Source organism: Pteropus alecto, unplaced genomic scaffold (genome assembly GCF_000325575.1).
Source record: "Pteropus alecto unplaced genomic scaffold, ASM32557v1 scaffold3, whole genome shotgun sequence".
NCBI lineage: Eukaryota > Metazoa > Chordata > Mammalia > Chiroptera > Pteropodidae > Pteropus > Pteropus alecto.
In genome coordinates, this window is record NW_006442484.1 from 2,808,264 (window position 1) to 2,830,063 (window position 21,800).

The 21,800-nt window shown below is 34.0% G+C and overlaps 1 protein-coding gene across 1 annotated transcript in view; it reads left to right on the forward strand.

Moving 5' to 3' along the window:
• Nucleotides 1–21,800, forward strand: part of CNTNAP5 (contactin associated protein like 5) — a 716,034-nt gene that overhangs the window by 358,383 nt on the left and 335,851 nt on the right. Inside the window, exon 7 of the mRNA XM_006920991.1 lies at nt 10,745–10,885. Coding sequence (XP_006921053.1) covers nt 10,745–10,885 — 141 coding nt within the window. The remainder of the gene's footprint in view (nt 1–10,744; nt 10,886–21,800) is intronic.

The window sequence follows — 21,800 nt, forward strand, 5'->3', positions numbered from 1 at the left end:
TATATGTTTACTATGTTGAGGGGTACCCCGAATAATGAGATTTTAAACCTTTATCAATGTACCATTTAAGATAGGGGATAATGAGACATAAAACATTAGAATGAGGAGAGGCCCAGGGGATGATGGGCCATGTGAACCACGTTAAGGAAATTAACTGTGGGGGATAAGGAGCCACAAAACGGTTTTCGCAGGGTGGTTACACAGCCAGTTTAATGTTTTAGACTAATAATTATGAATATGTGTTTCAGGAATCAGCCTAATTAGCATCCCATGAAAATATGTTAAAAATGAAAATAATCCATGTCCCACACAAACCTCTTGAATCAGAAACTCTGGGAGAGGGGCTTAAGAACCTGCTTTTGAAAATCCTCCGAGTGACTCTAAAGTAGCTTAATATTTGAGAACCACTATTTTACGGTAGTTATTCCATAGGTTAGACTCAAGGGTAGGCAGAAGGAGGAAAGAAAAGGTTGTTAGACAAATGGTTGAAAACTCTGTTAGAAGATAATACCAGTCACTAGTGGGATACAGAATAGAAGAGTGGAGGTGGTGATAAATAACTGAAAATTTAAGATCTAACTTATTTTTTACTTATTCACTACCATGAGCTATAAGAAAAATTTTCTCTTTTGATCCTAACCCTAGTTTAGAATACTGTTGATAACATATGCTATTCATTAACATCAAAAGAGGATTTGTCACTCTTTGACTCAGAATGGAAGATACCCAGTAGATTTGTTTGAGTTGCTCAACACTAGAAATCTATGAATATCAATCATTCTCATTTGTTAACTTTGTTTAACCCATTTCCTGTTTAGAAAAAAAAGTGCTGTTCGCTGCCAGCATTCATTTAATTATACATAAAGACTCTTTGAGGCTGAAGCAAATCCGCCTGGTTTTCAATGTGAAAATAAAATATAAAAACTGTCCTTGGAGTTGTTTCTAAACAGAATTTGTCTCTAATCCTAATGTAACAGAAATGTATATGATGATCAGTATTTAATATATTTTTTTTTTATATGGGAAATTTCAAAGCATGGAACAACATAAAACAGAACATCACATTCTGCACAAAAATGTTGTGTTTCTCTCCGGATCTTCTTGCCATCCTCATTGTGCGAGCAGCAAACTGCCGTGACCAGTTTGATTCTGTTTCCCTGATGTTGGTAGTACGCTCCTGGGAAATGTCTTCCAGACAGGCGAAGTGGTGTGACATCATCAGAGCACAGACTAACTCAAAGACATTGCTGCCCTGGCTTGTGATGCATTTCCAGCATTCTTTCAATCAACATCAGTCTGAATTTTACATGATTGATCATGTGCTCAGGACTGTTCTTGATCAGAATGTAGGAGTTCAGCACTGTAATGCTTAGAAGGTGGCGAAAGAATTTCTTATACCGAAACTTGTGCCTTTTGCTCTCAGTTGGATAAAAAGTGATCATATAATCAGCCGAGTCTACTGTTCCCATATTCTTGTGATAATCCACAATGACATATGGCTTCTTAGTTTTCTTTCCATTTCTGTTGTCTACTTCAATCACAGTATCATTGTGGAATATGACAACATTGTCACACCTTTTTGTCACGTCATTTCAGTATTATAAGTTCACTACAGAATCTGGCTACAGTTGTCCCCTTTGCAATCCTTTTTTTCAGATCATTTGGCCTCTGTTTTCTGTTCAAATGAGCTGTCCCAACTGCATCAGTCCTGTTTTGATGTAATTCTCTGAAAAGCATGGGAGATGTATGGCAAACTTTGAGGGTAAGGTTAGGATTGTAATCTGCCAGTTATCTTAGGGTAAATGCTGCCATCTCAAGAGCCGCCAGCAAATATTCTAGGGGCAAACAGAAAATAGGTTAAATGGTTAAAAACCACCACCACCACCACCACCACCACCACAACAACAAAAACAAAAACAAAAACAAAAATCAAAAAATACACACAATAATGTTATTATCTTACAGCAAAGAGATATCTTTTATAAACATGAAGACAATAAAAATCATCAAATCATTTAAGTCTCACTGTTTCCCCGAATACCACTAACAGCATAAGAAATGGTTCTAAAGTTCACCTAGTTGCCTGATTTAACATTTATTTTTAAGCTTACATCTACCTGTTTGTGGTTTCCTGTGTAGAGAAACTGTATGGGATCACAGCTGAGTGGCATTAAAGTGAATGTCAACAGTGGGAAAGAAATTTGATGAAGTCACTCATTTTATAAAGGTGAAACAGATTTTTTTCAGGAAATGCCCGAACTTTTTGGTACCTCATAAAAAGTATTTCCTGGGGGATGGGGTGCGGGTGGGGGGGAATATGTCATGAAATGTTTCTATGAAGCAACCTCTGTTTCAAAGAATTCAAGTCCCTTTCAGAGTATGCAGTCAACTTACCCCATTGTTCATAGAAAAAAGACAGATTGACTGTAATAGTGAATTTAGATGTTGGTTCTATTGTAATGCAAGACATATGTGTAAGAGAAGTCTTCAGAATAACCAAAACTCTCCAATTTTTGAAGAATCACCTTAAAGGTCAAGTGGAGAAGAACACAGGAGACAGGAGTTTTGTGTTTCTAATCATTTTACTACTAAGTAGTTGTATAAATCTGGAAAATGAAAACACTTACTTTCCATTACTCAGAAGCAATATTATCACCCTTCTTGGAAGGAATAGAGTTAAATATCACATCTAAATTTAAGGTTTATTTCATAACAATATAATTCATTATTCAGAATCTAGGTTATCAATTTGATATCTGCCATGGGAACATATATGCACAGATGAGACCTTGATACCACCAGCTAGAAGGATGACTGAATTCAGGTTCCCAGGTTCCACTGACCCATTGTCAGAACATATACTGCTGTTCTGGAGTTATACCCTATCACATCAGGGTTAATTATATTATGTAAATCTATCTATCTATCTATCTATCTATCTATCTATCTATCTATCTATCACCTATCATCTATCTATCTATCTATACACACATATATATATATAATTTACTGTTTTAGTTATTGGGGAAGTAGTAGTAGGTTTTAATCATCTAATAAGACACCTGAGGCTGGCGAAGTTTGGGCTAAATTAATGTAATCATCAGTAAAATATTTTAAAGTTAGCCAGGTTCCACTTGTATATCCTTAGGCCCGAGGCAAGAGTGCAAATGAAGTTTCACATACCATAAGTCTGAAAAGTTAAAAATAAGCTAACAAACTTGAATAAAATATTCTTCTTTCTACTTTTGCCAAATATACCTTGACAACCATATCTCACGTGTTCCATCCCTACCCACACTATAAATAGCTGTCCCCGGTCATTCCTTAGTCCCGTGGGTCCCTGATCCACCCTCAGGAGGACAGATAGGGAAGAGAACAGTTCAGGGCCTCAGAGCAGTTTCAGAGCTATTCAGGTAGAAAGGTCTGGAGTACTGTGTAGGAAGATCATGATTTAGAAAGGTGGTGCCAGCTTCCTATAGTCTTTGGCTTGCAAATACCTCACCATCCCCGCTATGAGGAAGCATGTGACTGGATGATGGCCAGAATGGGGCCCATTATGGTATCAGTTTTTAGCAGGAGCCCCTTTTACCTGAAAGTATAATGAATACTGAAATTAGGGTTTCCAACTAGCTCATTGCTTGAGTATTAATATATATATGATTTAACCCATTATTTAAATAACCTGAGGTAAAAATATTGTAAATTCATTCAAACGAATAAGCAAATATACATGTATATTTATATAAATATATGTTGAACCAATTAGACTGTGTCAGCACCTGATTTCCGTGAGTCTGTAAAAAAGGTACCAATTTAGAAACAGAACCATGCTAGTAATTGACCAGATTTGGGCCAAGAACAATATTAACAGTAATAAAAATGATGGTCTGAATATAGCCCATGGTATAAAACCTGCCAGTAGCTTAAGTTGCTTTGGCAGAGAAAAAAAGAGGAGCTGATTTATGCTGTTGAGAAAATATTGGTGGTTTCTCCTGCTATAATTATACATCACCTCTCTTTTTCTTCCCCTCAAGGAAATGCAGAAAACTTACCAAATGATATGTCTCACTGTTTGTCCAAGACTAAGGGGATTCTGGAGATGTGAGACTTTCAGCTTTAAAAATGGGAAAGTTTCAGGTAAACTAGACATTGTTTACCTTAGACTGGGGCCTGATTTACTGAGAGATTTACTTTATGAAACCAGAACTTGAAGACAGTAGTGGCAAGGCAGTTTGTATAATGGGTAGGAGATGGGGCTCTAGACTGAAGATCTTAAAGTTCTAACTCTACCTTTTGGCTGAATGGCCTTGGCCAAGCTGCTAAATCTCTGTATGCCATCACATTTTTTATTTGTTTGTTTTTATTTTGTTTGTATGTTTTAGCTTTAAATTGGAGAAAATAATATCCAACTTAAAAGTTAGAGAAAAAATTGTGAAATTAAGGTCTAAGCAGAATGTTCAATGTATAAAACTAATCAGTAAATGCCACTGTTATTACTAAAATAAAACCTTTTGAGAGAGAGAGTGTTGAAGCAAAATATAATCGAAGTGTAAGGGGCAAGAGCTGGGCTTGGGCTGGAAGCCAATACTAGGGCAGATAGGGCAGGTGTGGACCTGAAGATTAGGTGAGAAGCATGTGCACAAACACACTCGCTATTAACAAAAGGGGTTGTTGAAATCAAGGCTTCCTTGCATGTACCTAAGACATTACACGGGAAGCATGGTCATTGATAAGCACTTGATATCAACGAGAAATGTTGCTGAGATCAAGGTTGCTTTTTAAATCATTTTAATTCATGCTAATATTTAAAAATCAAGAGATTTCACAAGAAAATTGGGATTTCTGGCCTCATTTGAAATGGCAGAAATTAATCAACCTTTGACAGCATTCCTTCAGAAGGGCCATGAACTCTCCATTTGGCTCAACAGACACTAAGTCAGTGCAAGTTTTGAAGGTTTTAAGTAGTTTTAAAGAAGAGTCTTTTGGATCCTTTTCACATATCTGTTCCATTACAAAGAGGACTATCAAAGCAAAAGTGAGACATATTGACAAATGAGAAATTTCAGAAGTGTAAGGAATGCAAGTCAGACAGAGAAAGGAATCTTCAGAACAGAAAGAGTCCCAAATTTAAACAAGGACAGAGAAAAAGCCAATAAGGAGGATGAACTCATTGCCATGAAGTAACATCAAAGATTGAAAGAGACAAGCAAATGCTAGAGAAAAGAGGGGGATGAGATCAAAGAAAGAGAGTGTAGCAAGTTCTGTGACCTCGTGCATTTAACATCAAAGCAGGCTTTCTCAAGGCTTTCATCTAGTTGGAGCCCACCTGTGACACCAGTGAACCCAACAGGTGACTGTTACTGAATAGACTATGTTACTTGAGACACTGAGACTGAGAGTAAACTTTACAATGTGAAGTCTGTTTTTTCTCCTTTGACCACTAACACCAGTGAAAGTCACCATGCAATTTACCAAGAGCAAACGAATGAGGAAAATAAGAGCTAAATGGACAAAAAGAAGGACAATAAGGGAAAAACCGTGTTAGAAGAAAATTGTTAATGTTAGTGTTCTTTGATGAAATTCAACAAATATTTGTTGAGTCTGTTATGTTTAAATTATACCTCTTGTATTAAATATTCAAAAATTAATATGGTTTTGTCTTCATTGGTTCCCCTGGATATCAGCCCTATCCTTAGTTTCTTTCTAAAATTCACCTCATTAACATAAACCCAGTTGTGGTGTAAAGGGGCTTGTTATGAATAACAATACACTCATTTAAACTTTATGGCTTTAAAACATTGTCAAGAACTGAGGACAAGAGACCAAATGTTATAACAAAAGATGTTCCCACTGCTCTCATCACTCAGAAAATTTCAAGAGTTTTGGGAGATTTTATCTAGTTACCAAGGACATTCGGACAATCAAAATATATTTCCCATAAATCACAATATCACAGAGGATGTATTTGCCTTAGCGATGAGACCCACATTTCTAGAAGAAAGAAATGGTGTGTGATTTACTCTTAATTCCATCACAGTGTCTTGTATCCTGCCTCACAGAAAGTAGCGGCTCAACAATTACTTAGTGAATTGGATTTCTACCAAAAAAATTAGAACCGACTTTTGCAATTGTTTCTGGGAGTTGATAATAGAATAAAAAGTAAAGAGTTTTGATTAATATTAACTGAAAAAATCTCTTGGTAATATAAGAAATTTTGGTTAGAAGCCTATGGCAAATTTAAGCCATCAATCAATAGATAAGCCCATAATCGAATGGCAGCTGGTTTTCTAGCTCTGTGATCTGTGTACTGAAAGCCTTTGGACAACTTCATACGGATGATACAGGCTGAAATATAATCTGTATTCAATATTATTAATACCTGCTCCATGATGATATATGCCAGGATCTGAATAGAAAGGCAAAAGTCATCACCAGCATCCTATAATGAAATTATTGAATGGAGAAGTTCACAGAATATAATCAGGTTTGGCTTAATAATCTAAGGCACTAATTAAAGTTTAAAGAATATACATGTGTAAGTCTAAATACAATAGTGATATGTGAGGCAATAAAAATAAAAGTTTATACAACACAATTAAAGTAACTGAAAAAGAACTCCCATAATTTTAAAATAGAAATTTAGGAAATCAAACAAGCACAAAAGATTGATGACTGAATAAGAAGATGCATAATGACTTGGACCTGAGAAGCTAATCCTGCTCCTTGAAGAGGAAGTAATACAGAATTTTATGTTCAATTGTGTAATTACTAGCTTTCCTAAATTTGAAAAAAAAAAAAAAAAAAGCATTGAAAATAGACAAAGATCCCTCTCTCTCTTTTTTTTTTCTTTCTCTCTCAATACAAATATGATGCTAAAAATGACCAATTACCAGTTCTTTACGCATTTACTGAGAGCCTTGGTTCACTCATATTTTCCCACTATGCTCTCACAGGTTGGTGAGGAGGGGGTCCTCAGTAGCCTACCTCATACTATGCTGAAGTAACCAAGACATTCTAAAGCAACATTCACACACTTTTATGTTGCCACTTCCTTTAGCTATTGCTAATCTGTCTTCCTTCCAGCAAAGTTTTGTTCTGGGGCCAGTATGAACTTAAGGCATCTCTATTAGGCTTACAACCATCACTGTTATGAAAATTAGAGGAGAAAGAACTCTCTGTGTTTTCCAAAATCTCTGTGACCTCTATCCACATTCACCCAAATCTTATCAGGTTTCAATCTCCCAGAGAGAACCAAAGAGCAGGTCCACACTACTATCTAGCTCTACTCTTGTCTTCACCAAACTTCTCCAAACATCCTCTACCCAAACTAGAAAGATGTTCTCCTTAATGTGATGGAAAATTGCAATTTGGTAATATACAGTATCTTTTGTACTACTTGACTTCTTTAAAAAACTCCCTACCCGAAGTCTTTCAAACACTGCTTTTGCTATTTGAAAGAGTTTATTTCTTCCCTTTTTAAAAAAATATTGCCCTGTGACAAATATTTTTACAAATTGCGACTGAATAAAGTGGAGTGTTAAAAATATTTTTTATAAATTGAGGAAGCTGGCCAACATAAAAATGAGAAGAATCAAATTATTATTATGTATTTAAAATCATAAAAATGAGTAAAAATTTACATTCACAAAAATATGCACACAGATGTTTATAGCAGCCTTATTTATAGCTGCCACATTTGGAAGCAACGAAGATGTCCTTCGGTAGGTGAATGAATAAGTAAACTGCGGTACATCCACACAATGAAAAATTATATAGCACTAAAAAGAAATGAGCTATCAAGCCATGAAAAGACATGGCTTAAAAAACTTAAATTCATATTAGTAAGTGACAGAATCTAATACAAAATGGTAATATACTATATGATTACAACTGTATGACATTCTGTAAAAGACAAAACAACGGATACTGTAAAAAGATCAATGGTTGCCAGGGATGGGATCAGCAGGGAGGGATGAATTACCAGAACACAGAGGATTTTTAGTGCAATGAAACTATTCTATATGATATAATAATGGTGGATACATAGCATTATACTTTTATTCAAATCCATAGAATGTACAACACCAAGAGTGAAGTATGATGTGAACTATGGACTTTGTGTGGTTATAACATGTCAATGTAGCTTCACCAATTGTAACAAATGTGCCACTCCAGTGAGGAATATCAATAATGAGGAAAGCTATGCATGTGTGAGGACAGAGGGTCTAAAGGGAACCTTTGTGTCATCCTCTCAATTTTGCTATAAACCTAAAACTGCTCTAAAAGATAGTCTTTAAATCATACATAAAATTAACAAATATTTAATTATATTTTTACATTACACATTTGATTTATGCAAACAATTTACAAAACAGAAATTGATCTTTTTAATATCAATGAATCAAATTGAAAATATTTGAATACTAGAATAAATCAACGAGGAAGATCTTGTGAGTTATCAAAGAAATATTTTACAAATATTTGTGAATTAATGATTTTTGTTGTTTTACTTTTGCAGAATATATCTCAAAATTTTGAGTTTTTCTTAAATAGAGTTAAAGATAAAACTTCTTTAGTTTATCTCTGAGACAAATAATCTTAGGTTGATATAAATATCTGAAAAAAGAAGAAAACAAAATCTTAAACATTTTACTACTTAAAATATGGCACATGTATTTTAAAGTAAATGGAATACACGTGTGGGTCAAAGAATCTATTAACTTATGATCTATTAATATAATTCAACTAAGCAGTAGATTAAACATAAAATACCATGTTCTTTCACATGGATTTTTGAAAGGCCAATAGATAAAACTGAGGATTAATTTCTCATTTCAAACAAACAAATAAATAAGCAAATAAGTGTAAAGTGGCAATAGATACCTCTTTAATGTGATGTAGAATCAAAATCAGCATTATATGTTCTTAGAAAATATATTAAAAGTACTATCTTTTTTTAAAAAGTTGTATATCATGATATTTATTTAATACTGTTTAAAAAGTTTTGCTAAGTTTTAGAAAGTTTTGACCAGGTTAATGAAATAAGAAAAAAAAAAGTATAAAAGATCAATATAGAAAAGAGTGAAGTGTTTTAAATATGTCATATGATAATTCCCTTAAAAGTACAATAAAATTACCTAAAAGTGTATTATTTAATATAAAAGTACCTGGATAGAGAAAACAACAGGATGGGTAATTATTTTATGTTTAATTGATTAAAATAATTAATTTACAATGAAAATTTTTTGAAGCATGAAATTCTCAGGAATTAATTCAATGATGAATATGTGACCTAAGGAAATAAAATGTTAACCTTAGATAAATGGCTTTACTGAAAATATTTTGAAAATAGGAAAAGAGACTGGAACGTTGTGTAAGAAGATGAAATATTTCACAAATATTCATTCTTCTCTAAGTAAATTTGTTAATGGAAATAAGAAATTCTCAATCAAAATTTCAGCAGGCTCTTTTAAATAAAATTATTCCAAAATAAACTTTAAAACAAAATAAGCAATAATATCAAATAATTCTCTTAATAGAGTAAAACAATGGTAAATAAAAGTGGGCAGCAGTAATAATAATAATTATTATATATGACAATGTATAAATAAATATTTTTTTAATTAGCTTGGAATTTACAGGAAAAAAAAATAGACATCAAGCAGTAGGCTTTGGTATATCAGTTAGCAATTCATCTATAAAGACATCTTGGTTGGGGAAACACATCCTCCTGAAACATACCCATACTTTGATATAGTTTAAGTATATGCTGAAGGTGACATTTCAAAGCAGTGAAGAAAAACTGGCTTCCTCACCAAATAGTATAGAGAGAAACATGATTTATAGAAACTGTTGCTTTTTTTTAGTTTATATGTATAATAGCAAGAATATTCATAAGAGATCTGGTTTGTTTAAAATAATATTTTCATTGCAAAAGTCATTTGTAATAATTTTCAATGAAAAGAAAAGTGGTAAAGAAAAATAATATCTCATATCCTTTCCAGAGACAAACACCATTAATGGTTTCAGAGTACTTCCTCCAAGTCACATTGTAAACACAACTCTTACTGTCTACATCTTACTTTATACCCGTTATAACTGTTGCATATTTTAGGAAACATTACTTTCATTTCCCATTTTATCACAAATGCTTAGTACCTCTATTGACAACTAAGTAAGATTCCGTTGTATTGATTCTTGATTATTTTATTTAAAAAAACTGAGCTATTTGAATTTTTTTTTTTTATTTATCATCTTTATAAAAAATAATCTGGGAAAAACTGTGCACATAGGCTTTTTTTTTTGGTATAGTGCAGGCTTTTACTCTAGTCTCTCTGTAGCCGAACGTAGGTATACTTTATTGTTTTTTTGGCTTTAATTTGGCCATATTCTCTCAGAGGTTTGCATCAAAGATAAATATAAAGATGTTGATGTTTTTTATTTACCTCTCCTCTAAATTACTGTTTTATTTAGTATTAAAAAGGTTCAGAAAGGAAGTGAATAACGTTGTAAACTCTTAAAAGGCAATCGATTATAGTTATTTTTATGTGGGCTAATCAGTATCCTTTTAAATGTGTAATCGAATGGCATCTATAATTAGTTGAGCCACTTGGCTCATGTATATAATTGAATCTACTGAAATTCACTTGCTTACATTCTGTTCGTTTCTTGAGAGCTCATAAGGTTTTTGTTTGTTTGTTTTTTGTTCCCCCCCCCCCCCCCCCCCCCGCCACTCCTCGTAAAGCTTAGTTTTGGAGGAATTCCAGTACCAGGAAAACCTGGGACATTTTTAAAGAAAAACTTTCACGGATGTATGGAAAACCTTTACTACAATGGAATAAACATAATTGACCTGGCTAAAAGACGAAAGCATCAGATTTATATTGTGGTAAGTCGACATCTTTACAGCTTGACGGTTTCTTACTTTACCCATCCTACCCCTGGTACCTCTTCATAATATGTTTATACTATACTTTTGGAGGTCCTATCAGCCTCTCAGATGAATTGGAAAGTGAGAAGAAGCACAGGGTCTGGGTCAGTGTGAATTGCATTAAAGGTACCTAGAGAAGCCCATATTCCGGGCTGTGAATTGTGAGGCAGCTGTGGGTAAGGTTCGCAGTCTGCACTGTGCTGACATGACTCTATTACCTCTGGGAAATGTAACAAGAGAATCACAGATTATATTAAATTCTATAGCATGGGAATTTTGAATTTGTATTCTTGTTGTTGATATTTAAAATAGGGCATTTTGATTAAGAGGTTAAATGCTTGACGTTTTTGAGATTTCCTGTGCAGCATTTATCATGCTGGCAAATTAAATATTTTTTAATTAATTAATATTTGTCTCCCCCAATAGACCATGTGTTTCATAAAGAACAGGACTGTGTTTTAATTTGTCACTAGTGCATTTATATTACCTAGCAGACTGCCTTGCACATAATTGATGCTCAATAATGCTGTTGATATATCTAACTATAATTGTCTATTTTCCTTCCAGTTCTATCAGTTTTTGCTTTCTATATTTTACAGCTCTATTGTTTGATATATAATCAGTGAAGTTTGTTATGTCTTCCCCATGGATTGGCTATTTTATCAACATATAATGTTCTCTATGATAACTTTCCTGTGAAATTTACTTCAGCTGAAATTAAGATAACCATTTTTGCTTTCTTTTGATTAATGCTTGCATGATATATCTTTTTTTCATTCTTTTTCCTTTAACCTTTCTATATCATTATATTTGAAGGGAGTTTCTTATAGACAATAAATAGTATAGTTATTTTTAAAAATTCAGTATGTCAATTTCTGTCTTTTAATTGGTGTATTTATCATTTACATTTAAATTTAAAGTTATCAATGTGTTAGGGCTCAAATGCATGTGTGGTGTTTATTTTTCTGTTTTCTGTTTTTCATTATTCTTTTTTTCCTCCACATTCTTGTATGTTTTTTTAATGATTTGTAAATTTCTATGATGATATATCTAGTGTTTGAATGTGCACAGCTTTAGTCAGTGGTTTATTTAGGTATTATGTTACATACACACGACATCACAGTTTAGTGGTATTTTGCCAATTTTAGTGAAGTATAGAAACTGTACCTCTTTTATGTTCCTTTACATTTTTCTGTTTATTATATAATTATCTTAATTATTATTCCTCTCCATGTATTTATAATTATATTAGTGTTTTTCTTGCAATTGTCAAATGTAATTTAGTAAACACAAGAGAAGGAAAGTATATTGTATCTACTCATACTTTCATTTATTGTTCTTTTCTCTTCTTTCCTTCCTAATTTTCTTGCATACCTTCTTGCATTATTTCCTTTATGTTTAAAGAACTTCCTATAGTCGTTCTTTTTAGGTGTGTATCGGTGACAAATTCTCTTATTTTTCCTTCATCTTATAATGTCTTGATAACTCTTTATTCTTGAAAGATATGTCCCCTGAACATAAGATTCTGGATTGGCAGTTTTCCTTCAGCACTTGAAAAATGTTGGGCCATGTTTTCCGGCCTCAGTGGTTTCTAGTGACAAATCCACTGCTACTTAAAAATATTTCCCATATAGATAAAATGTTATTTCTCTCACTGCTTTTAAGATCTTATCTTTGTCTTTAGTATTCAGACATTTAACTATATGGTTTGCATTTCCTTGTGTTTATCCTGTTTGGCTTTCAATTAGTTTCTTGAATGTGTGTGCTTATTTCTTTCACCAAAATTGAGGATTCAGCCATGTAATTGAGCATTTTTTAGACCTTCACTCTTTCTCATTTTCTTTCTGAATTCCACAGATATGAATACTAGATATTTTATTATAATTCTATAGATCCCTGATCCATTTTTTTCCTCCTTTGTCTATTTTGCCTGTTTTTTTTTTAAATTGGGTACTTTCTATTTTAGTTTCAAGTACATTAATTTTTTTCTTTTTTCCTTCATTCTGTTACTATATCCAGTCATTCTTTTTTAAGTCTGATATTGTATTTTTCAGTTCTAAAAAATTATTTGGTTCTTCTTTACATCTTCTATTTCTTTGCTTTAACTTTATTTTTTATTGAGACTTTCTGTTTCCTTGTCTCAGATGTATAATTATTCCTTGAAGGTGTTTTGTTATAATGGATACTTAAAAATATCTGTCCGTTTATTCTAATATCTGTTTCATCTCAGTGTTGGCATTCATTGATTGCCCCTTTTTATTCAACTTGAGATCTTCCTGTTCCTTAGTATAAGAGGACTTTATTTTTTTTTTTATTGTAACCTGGACATTTTAGATATCATGTTATAATGAATCTTATTTAAACCTTGTGTCTTATCTGTCTTGTTCTGACATTGTTCCAATAGGGAAAAAGGAATATTTGCCTCAATATTGTTAGGTGGGGGTAGAATCCAGGTTTCTCATTCAGCTTCCATTGGTACCCAAGGGTAGAGAGCTTCTCATTACTATTAGAACTAGGTATTAGGCTTCCCACTAGTTCTTCATAATTCCTCCCTTGCTGGGATAGGTAAGAAGGCCTCATTCCTGTTCCCCATGTGACCTCCACTGACATCAGAATGTTTGTGTGGTGGTACCCTCATTACCTATGGACTGCAATAAAAATTCTGACTCTCCACTAAGTCATCTCTGACACCGTACCTTCAGAATATGCGTGGGGTTCTTCATTAATATTGAGTAGGGGTAGAAATTGAGGCTCTACTAGACATGTGGTTACCATTGATACTATAGGGAGTGGCTTCTTAATTTCTGACAAGAATTAAAGTCAAGAATCCCTACTTAGTCTTCTCTGCCACCATCCTGACTAAGGGAGTCTAGGCATCTAGTTATAGCGTTGCTGGGTAGCAGTGGGACCATAGTTTTTTCTACTAATACTTTGCTGACATAGAGCAGTTATTGTCTAAAGGTGTTCTGACTTACTAAGCTGCCCCTTTCCTGGTCTTCCGAATAGAGACTGCAAGATTCTAATGGGGAATTTCTTCTTTGTCTGCATCATTTGATCTCTGAGTTTCTGGCTTCTTCAGCAACAAATCCAGGATATATAAGGCAAAAAGAAAATCTAGGGAACTCACCACTGTTATTCCATAGATCTCAAAATCCTTATATATACTCGCTTTCTTCTCTCCATCATTCAGAATCTTCTTAGGTTTGTTTTATACATAATGTCCAGGGATTTTTAGTTGTACTTAGTGGTAGAAATAAGGAAACCCACACTACATCATCTCCCCAGAAGCAGAAGTCCCTTAAACTGACATTCTCTTACAACCCTGACAAGAGTAGCTCCTGCCCTCCTTCACCCTCTCCACCTCCCATCAATGACAAACAAAGCCTGATTCTCTTTGCAATCTGGTCATTGGATTAACTGGACAATCTATAGAATTTAAATGACTTTGATGTTCATATTCCCCTGAAATGTGTAAGCTATAATGGCTATTTTATATTTTATAAATATTTTAACACCTTTTTAAAGTGGCTTTTGGATTCCAAGTTGTTAGGCAGGCTTGCTTGAGGAAAATCAGACTTGGGTTAAAGGTTTTCATAATTTTAAAAGTTGTATGCTGTCTGATTCTTAGTTCCGAAGAGTGACAGTGGTGCTAAGAAGGGGTTAGTCCACTGACTCTGGTTCTAGGACATCTAGTGACATTACTTACCAATTCCTTGGCTCATGACAATTAACCTATCCATGCGTGCTTAGTTAGCTCATTTCCTAATTAAACTAAGGGCTAGCTTGCTGCTGACATTTTTCTTGAGTCTAAGTCAGGAAATTTGAGCCATGTAAAGTATACCCATGCCCATCTAGTCTCCAATGTTATTTCCAAGAAATATTTTATAATATACCAGTTTAATTGAGTTTAATCTGCTGACATGATGGGATCATACACTATTAGGAATTTAGCTTAGATTAATGTCATGACCATCAACACATCTGAAAATCAGAGCAGCATGACCTGCTATTGTGCTAAGAGATGACATAGCAAGTTGAAAAAGAAGGAGCTTAGTAAACATCACTCACTTCCATTGTTCATAAACAGAAAGTGTAGAAGCCTAAGCATTAGCTATAAATAAGATTCTTATGGTAACATTCACAAAGGAAGTCTCCATACATATTATGTGTTAGAAAATATCTTTAATAATGAGATATATTAGATAAGTCACTGAGTACACAGAGCAGAAAAGGAGAAATAAAGGAGAACAAGAAGAAAAAAACATGAATTTCTAAATATTGGCAGCCTTCATTATCTCCTTTTCTGAGAGAATCATTGAGTAAAACTGTAATAAATGTTACGTTGATTTTAAACTACTACAGCACTTAGCAAGTTTCCTAAAACTGCTAGCATACTTTATCCCTCGGAGTGTAATTGGTGGTAATGTAGATATGAAGCATGAAAAATTCATTTAGCACTAATGTATTTGGAAAAAAATCTCAAGAAAACTGTTCTACTTTGCAGGTAAAAAATTTTTAGTTTTAACCTTTACAATTTAAAGAGAAAAAAACATTATTTTTCTTTCAACTTGCTTTCGTCACCTTAAGTGAGAATTCATATCACTATACACACATACACACGCATACACACACACACCCCTAGTCTGTTTTTTTTTTTTTGCCTTTAGAATTCCATGTGGAAAAAAATGGTTTGCACCCTTAATTACAAGTACGAAGTCTTTTATTCCTCTAGTCAGGCTTAATGTTTCCCCAAAGACACATCGGCTACAAAATCAGCTTTGCACCAAGTCATTAAGTCACTGCTGTGCTAAGTAAGGGCTTTTGAAAGGGATGGTGCTTTGGTCCTTTTCTAGTGTTCACAGATTCTCTCACAGTTATTGAGTCTTGGGAATTTAAAGTCTAGCAGGAGACCCAAGGAATCAACAAATCAGGCAGTGAGTATATGATAATGTCCATAAATTATAAGATATGATTTGAAGCTCAAGGGAACACTTGCCTTGGCTTCATCTAGCACAAACCTCTCCAGCAGGCTTCATTCAGTAAGTATCCCCATTGCCATTTGTCATTCCTTTCTTGTGGGACCTGCCCATTCCCTGAAGATTTAGCAGCTATTCCATGGGGGATAATTTGATTTAATCTTTATAGCTTGATGTGACTACAAGATGATCCTCCACATAGCATAATGCAGTAAAACTAAGAGCTTAAAATAGACATAAAAAATACCTCACTATTCTTTCTCAAATCTTTCATCCTATGCTAATATACCACTATACAATAAACACTCAGAAAGTGAACGGCCCATTGAAATGTGTGTAAAGTGACTGTAATGTAGATTATTATATAAATAACATAAGAACATTATATTGTCCTGCTAGTTTCCTGAAAATGATTAATTTCATATCTTCCACTACATAAAAAATTATGTTTTTTTTGAGCTCTCCTTTCTGAGTGTTATATCCCCTCTCTCAGAGGCAACGGGGTAATATGATTGTTTGCAATTGACTGGGGTTTCACTCACTTACTTCACTGTAGTTCTTAAAACATTTTTTTTTTTAATTTGAAAGAAGAGCAGAGTAGAAATGCCCATGTTAATTTACTTTGTCTTTAATAGAAGAGGAGAAAAAAGAAAATGGTTAATATAAGGACTGTGGTTACAGAATTGACTTTGGAACTAATTGACCATGTCAATTCACTTATGTGTCTTTGTTTCTAAATAATTGAAATCAAAGAATTGGATGGGCAATGGCCAATGCTAAGCATCTATAATGATACCCCCATCCTCATGGCCGAAATTACTAAACAATTGCAAAATGTGTTTCCACTTAACCTAGAGGGAAACCTCACAATCTTCTCATATCAGTGTTCCTGGAAGCACAGAAAGTTTCCTAATCCCCAGTTCACACTCACTCAGCTTTGGAGACTTGAGCAAGTTATCAAACCTCAGAACCCTCATATGTAAAATGGGACAATTTTATTGTAAAGATTAAATAACTGAAGTGATATTAAATCACATCAAATATGTAAAATGGGGACAAATATAATACCAATCTCAAAGTGTTCTTGTGAAGATTAAATATGTATGTTGCAAAATGCAAAATCCATAGTAAGCACTCACTAAGTTGGAGCTATTTTTAAGTAAAATATATACTCATCCATTCGACTGAAGTTGGTATGTAAAACCAATATTTATTTGTTGTCTTAGGTAGATAATTAATGAATTACATATAGTGTTTGCATTCTATGATCCCGACAAGTAATAAAAGTAGAGTTCTACTTCTGAGTCTGAAAATTAGTTTACATCCAAATTTTATAAACCATGAAGTGGGTTTTGGTAAATATATTACAAACACCTATCTTACTCATTTGAAGAAATTATCTTTTGTCTCCATCTCTGCTGCCATGCACCTCATTGGAGCATGGTTGTTTATTCCTTGCAGCTCTGAAGCCAGGAAAATGCACTCAGAGATAAGTATAAGTCTGCGAATGAGATTGCGCACATACACACGCTCACACACACACCTAGTCCAGCAACCTTTGTTTTACCTTCCTGTGACCCAGAAGTTCATGTAAATTGCTCAGAGAAAACTCCCTAGTGTCTAGTGAAGCCTATAATCTCTTTAACTTGTCCCCAGCATCATGTTTCATCTCTGTGAGTATGCTCTGTGATAAATTACTTTTCGTTGATGGAAGAAGTCATTTAAAAAATCAACTGGCATATCATATCTTCTCTCTGAACACTCCTGCTGTCTTCCACTGTCATTTGACCAGTCTGACATTCACATCACCTGCTTCTATGTTGTATGCTCCTCATACCCTGGACAAATTATTTTCCAATTATTAGCTTACAGAAAAATGGCTCCCTTTCTATCTTTGAAAAAATTGAAATGGGGTTCAAGGTCATATGACTAATGATGTGACTTAAAATTAAAAAAAAAAAATAACAATGGAATGGTCATCCTCTCTAAAAATTATTCTACCTTAAAACAGTGTTTGACTTTCTTTTTCAAGGTGACTGGTTTCATTAGCTCATCGATGAAATCATTTCTTGAAGTTATTAAAGAAAACTTTAGAATGTTTAATATATATATATATATTTCTATATATTCTCGATGAACATTTGAGATATACAGAATAGAATACCCAACCAGCCAGAGAGAAAAGCACTGTTCTCATCTGTATGTAGTTTATTTTTATATTTTTGAAATATACATTAAATCATATAAATAAAATCATATAAATATATTTTATATTATATAAAAATATAGCATAAACCATATTTCATTGACAATGTTCTATCTTGTTTTGTATGGTTAATATTTTCCTTAAAATATTTTCTGTCTTTAAATGTTTTATTAAATTATTTAATCTTTATAAGCATCAAAATATGATTTAAACATTAAATAAATTCACTATAGTTTATGATTTTATCAAGTTAAAATACAAGTTGTTTGATTTTTTACTGCTAAAAATAATAGTGAGATTACAAATATAAAGGAAATATGGATTTTTGACTCAATTCATATTGTTTAAAGTCTGTACCAACAGTATGCAGGGAACATGACTGCTTTGCCAATTTCACCTCATGCTCTCCAGCCATTTGAATATTCAAATGTTTTTCAAAAGAGTAGGGCTAAATGAAAATTGAAATCAATTCAGGCTCTTCTATGCAAAACTTTTAGTTAATTAGCTGAGCATATTCTTTTTATGTTTCCCCTCCCCCCCAATAATAATAGCAATGTTAACCCCTTTATTTCAAGACATCTTGTTTCAGAAAGCTGTCTTACAGACAATGCCACAAATCATGATGCTAATGCCAGAGGGCAGTTAATGGAGGAATGACAGATGGACCTGTGCTTGTATTCGTTCTTCTGTCCCTGAAACATCTGTGAGAGACAGACAGGGCAGACATTATTAACCATACTTTATACTAAAAGATACTTTATGCTCAGGACTAAGAAAAGTCAATGGTATATAGTCAATGACTGTGTCTTCTTCCTCTTTTTCTGAAAAGCATTATACCATCAGCTTTTATTCATTTTTATTATACATCTATTTCTCCTAAGGTCCTGAATGACTTTCCTGTCAAAGTGAAGAAAAAAATACAAAGCTAGGCAGATCCATGAATAACATCATTTACCTGGGAATTGAAGACCAATGAAGTGTTTCAGAAATGGCCTCTATGTAATTTGCTAATTGTCAAATAAGTTTCTCTTGGGTGTCTCTTGCAATGGGGCAGAATCTTTGTCATTGGCAAGATTTAAAAAATAAAAAATAAAAAAAAAAGTGTCAGCAGAAGGTGTAGTGTCTGGGAAGAGTCTAATCCCCTTAACATCTAGATGACTATGATCTTGGCAGGAGTTCCCCACTGGTCTCTTGACTCTCAGTGTGTGCAGTCTCTGGCATCAGGCTGCCAGACTCTTCCTTCTGGGTTTAAGAAGATGGATGAGAGTCCTGCATAGGGATTAAGTGCCTCCTCAAAAACTCAGCCCTCTGACCAGTAGCTCTTATATTTCTACAAGGTGAAGGAAAACTTTTGTCCTTCACAATAAGATCTTCCAATATATATAGTAAGTTTATTTTCCACAGTTTTTCACCAGTGCTTCTTCTTACCTGGTCAGGCAGAGACTATTCACCCTTCCTGGAATTTATTATATGCATATCCTTCTCTTAGCCTTTTCATTTTATGCTTTTTCCACACCAGCTAAGCTGTTTTCTTCTTTGTCTCTTTTTTAATATACCCCTAAACTTGTCATCCTTGTCCACACTTGTAAGTAGAGTTAATGCCCAGAACTAGAGTAAAACTCAAAATATATAACTAATTCTCAGAGTTGGAGCCGGGACCTGGAGGCCTCAACCTGTGCCAACCACAAAACCTTGAGTTGCTGCCTTGTGGGGAGGCTCAGGGATAACTGGAAGGCAGACAAGCCTAAGTTTCAGGGAGATATGTGATTGGGTAGTTTCAAAAAATGGAATGATGTTTAGAGTGTACTACTGTGAACTTTCCACGTTTCTACCCTTACCTTACTATGTCAACTCCACTAGATTGTCTGTGCTTTCTTGGATCAACGTACTAAGAAGAATCATGGGGCCAGGTCTAGTCTGAATAGAAGAGAGAGCTATGATCCATAGGCAAAATCTGCCATGAGTTTGAGAAAGCACTGGTGTCCAATGTACTATGTCTGCTGGCCCTGGCTAATGCATTTCAGGGCCTATCTTCTCTTCGGAGTTTCTCTCAAACTTTCAGGTTCACTATGCTTTCCTTGCTTTGAAATTCACATTTACACGATGTGATGCAACATAGCATTGATAAATCATCATTATTATCATCAAAATACAGTTCTTCAGTATCTGTTATGTTTATAGCTAATGATCCTTACCTCTGATGGGTGGGAAACTTTAAAGTTCTCTATGCTCTGGCATCCACACACACGGCATGGAGTCACCATTTCAGAACTGCTCTTACCTTGGCCATCTCCTCACACATTCTTTCTGCTCTCCTGGCCACCATTTTGATGGCTACCCCTTTTCTTCTCATCTAATTAGCCTTTATGTACTTTTTATTTGCTTAACCACCTTGATTTCTCTTGATGAATCTGATTTTCCATTTGGTGTTACAGCTTTCTGCTTTCTTGCTCTGACTGTATCCCCTGCCCTCCAGCCTGCAAGGCTAACAGTGCTTTCGACTGCCACAAGCCAGTCACTGCTCACTATTGGCAAGACTTAAAGATAGTTTACAGGACTTAAGGAGGAGAAATCACAGGGCTGGTAGTCAATAAAGGCTTCATAAAAATGTAGAAACTTGACATCAGTGTTGAAGAAAGACATCTCTTAGATAACTTCAAGGTGATAGAAAGACAGTCCAAGCAGGGGAATGGTCCATACAAAAACTCAAAGTGAGAACATAAGTATTTCTGAGAAAAAATATGTTTTATTCTAGTCTAGTTCTTTGAAAGTATCTTTCCTATCATCCTAAATATTTGGTAAGTTTCATAAAATATAAACAGTCTGTGTCACTCAGTGCTAAATATGTGACAGTCAGGAAATGTATAGGTGAAGGGACTATGTGTTGAGGAAACCGATGTTATTAAATCCCGGTACTACCACATGATAGCCATAGAATCTGGACAGTTATTTAACCTCTTCATACTTCAGTGTCTTCATCTACAAGGTAGAAATAACAATATCTACTTTACATATTACTGTCACTCCTGGGACATTATAGGCATTGAATCACTAATAGCTAATAATAGTGTCACAATTATTTTTATTGCTCCACTTTACTTGCCATTTCTTATTGTATATTTCCCACAGAGGCTATAATCCTATGACTTTGACTATAAGCCTGCAAATGGCCTTCTACAAGTACAACATGGAAGATTTTAGATCAACAATTATTTATGTTAAGAAGCACACATCTCTATAAGAATACAATGAAAACTATGAACACATTTTATTTTGAATAACTTATTTGGGGCAAGATGCCCTTGAAGGCTATCCATGGACACCAGTCAAGAACTCCAGATTAAATTTTAAATTAAGAGAAAGTAGATGAAATCAAATCTTTTCTCTTTATAAAGTGCTAATAATCTTATATGAGTGTTCTTCATTGAATCAGGAGGACCCTGAAGAAGTAAAAAACTGTCACTGGATCTGTTCCATGAGCTAGTCTGGCTTCTTAGAAATGTTTCATCTTTTGTCACAAAATTTAGACAACTCTATCTGCTAAGGTCCAGTTTATTTGAAAAGGGAACAGTTCATATATATTTATACATATATATACATATATACACATATATGTATAACACACACACCATATATATGTGTATATATGTGTATATGTGTGTTATACATATGTGTGTATATGTATATA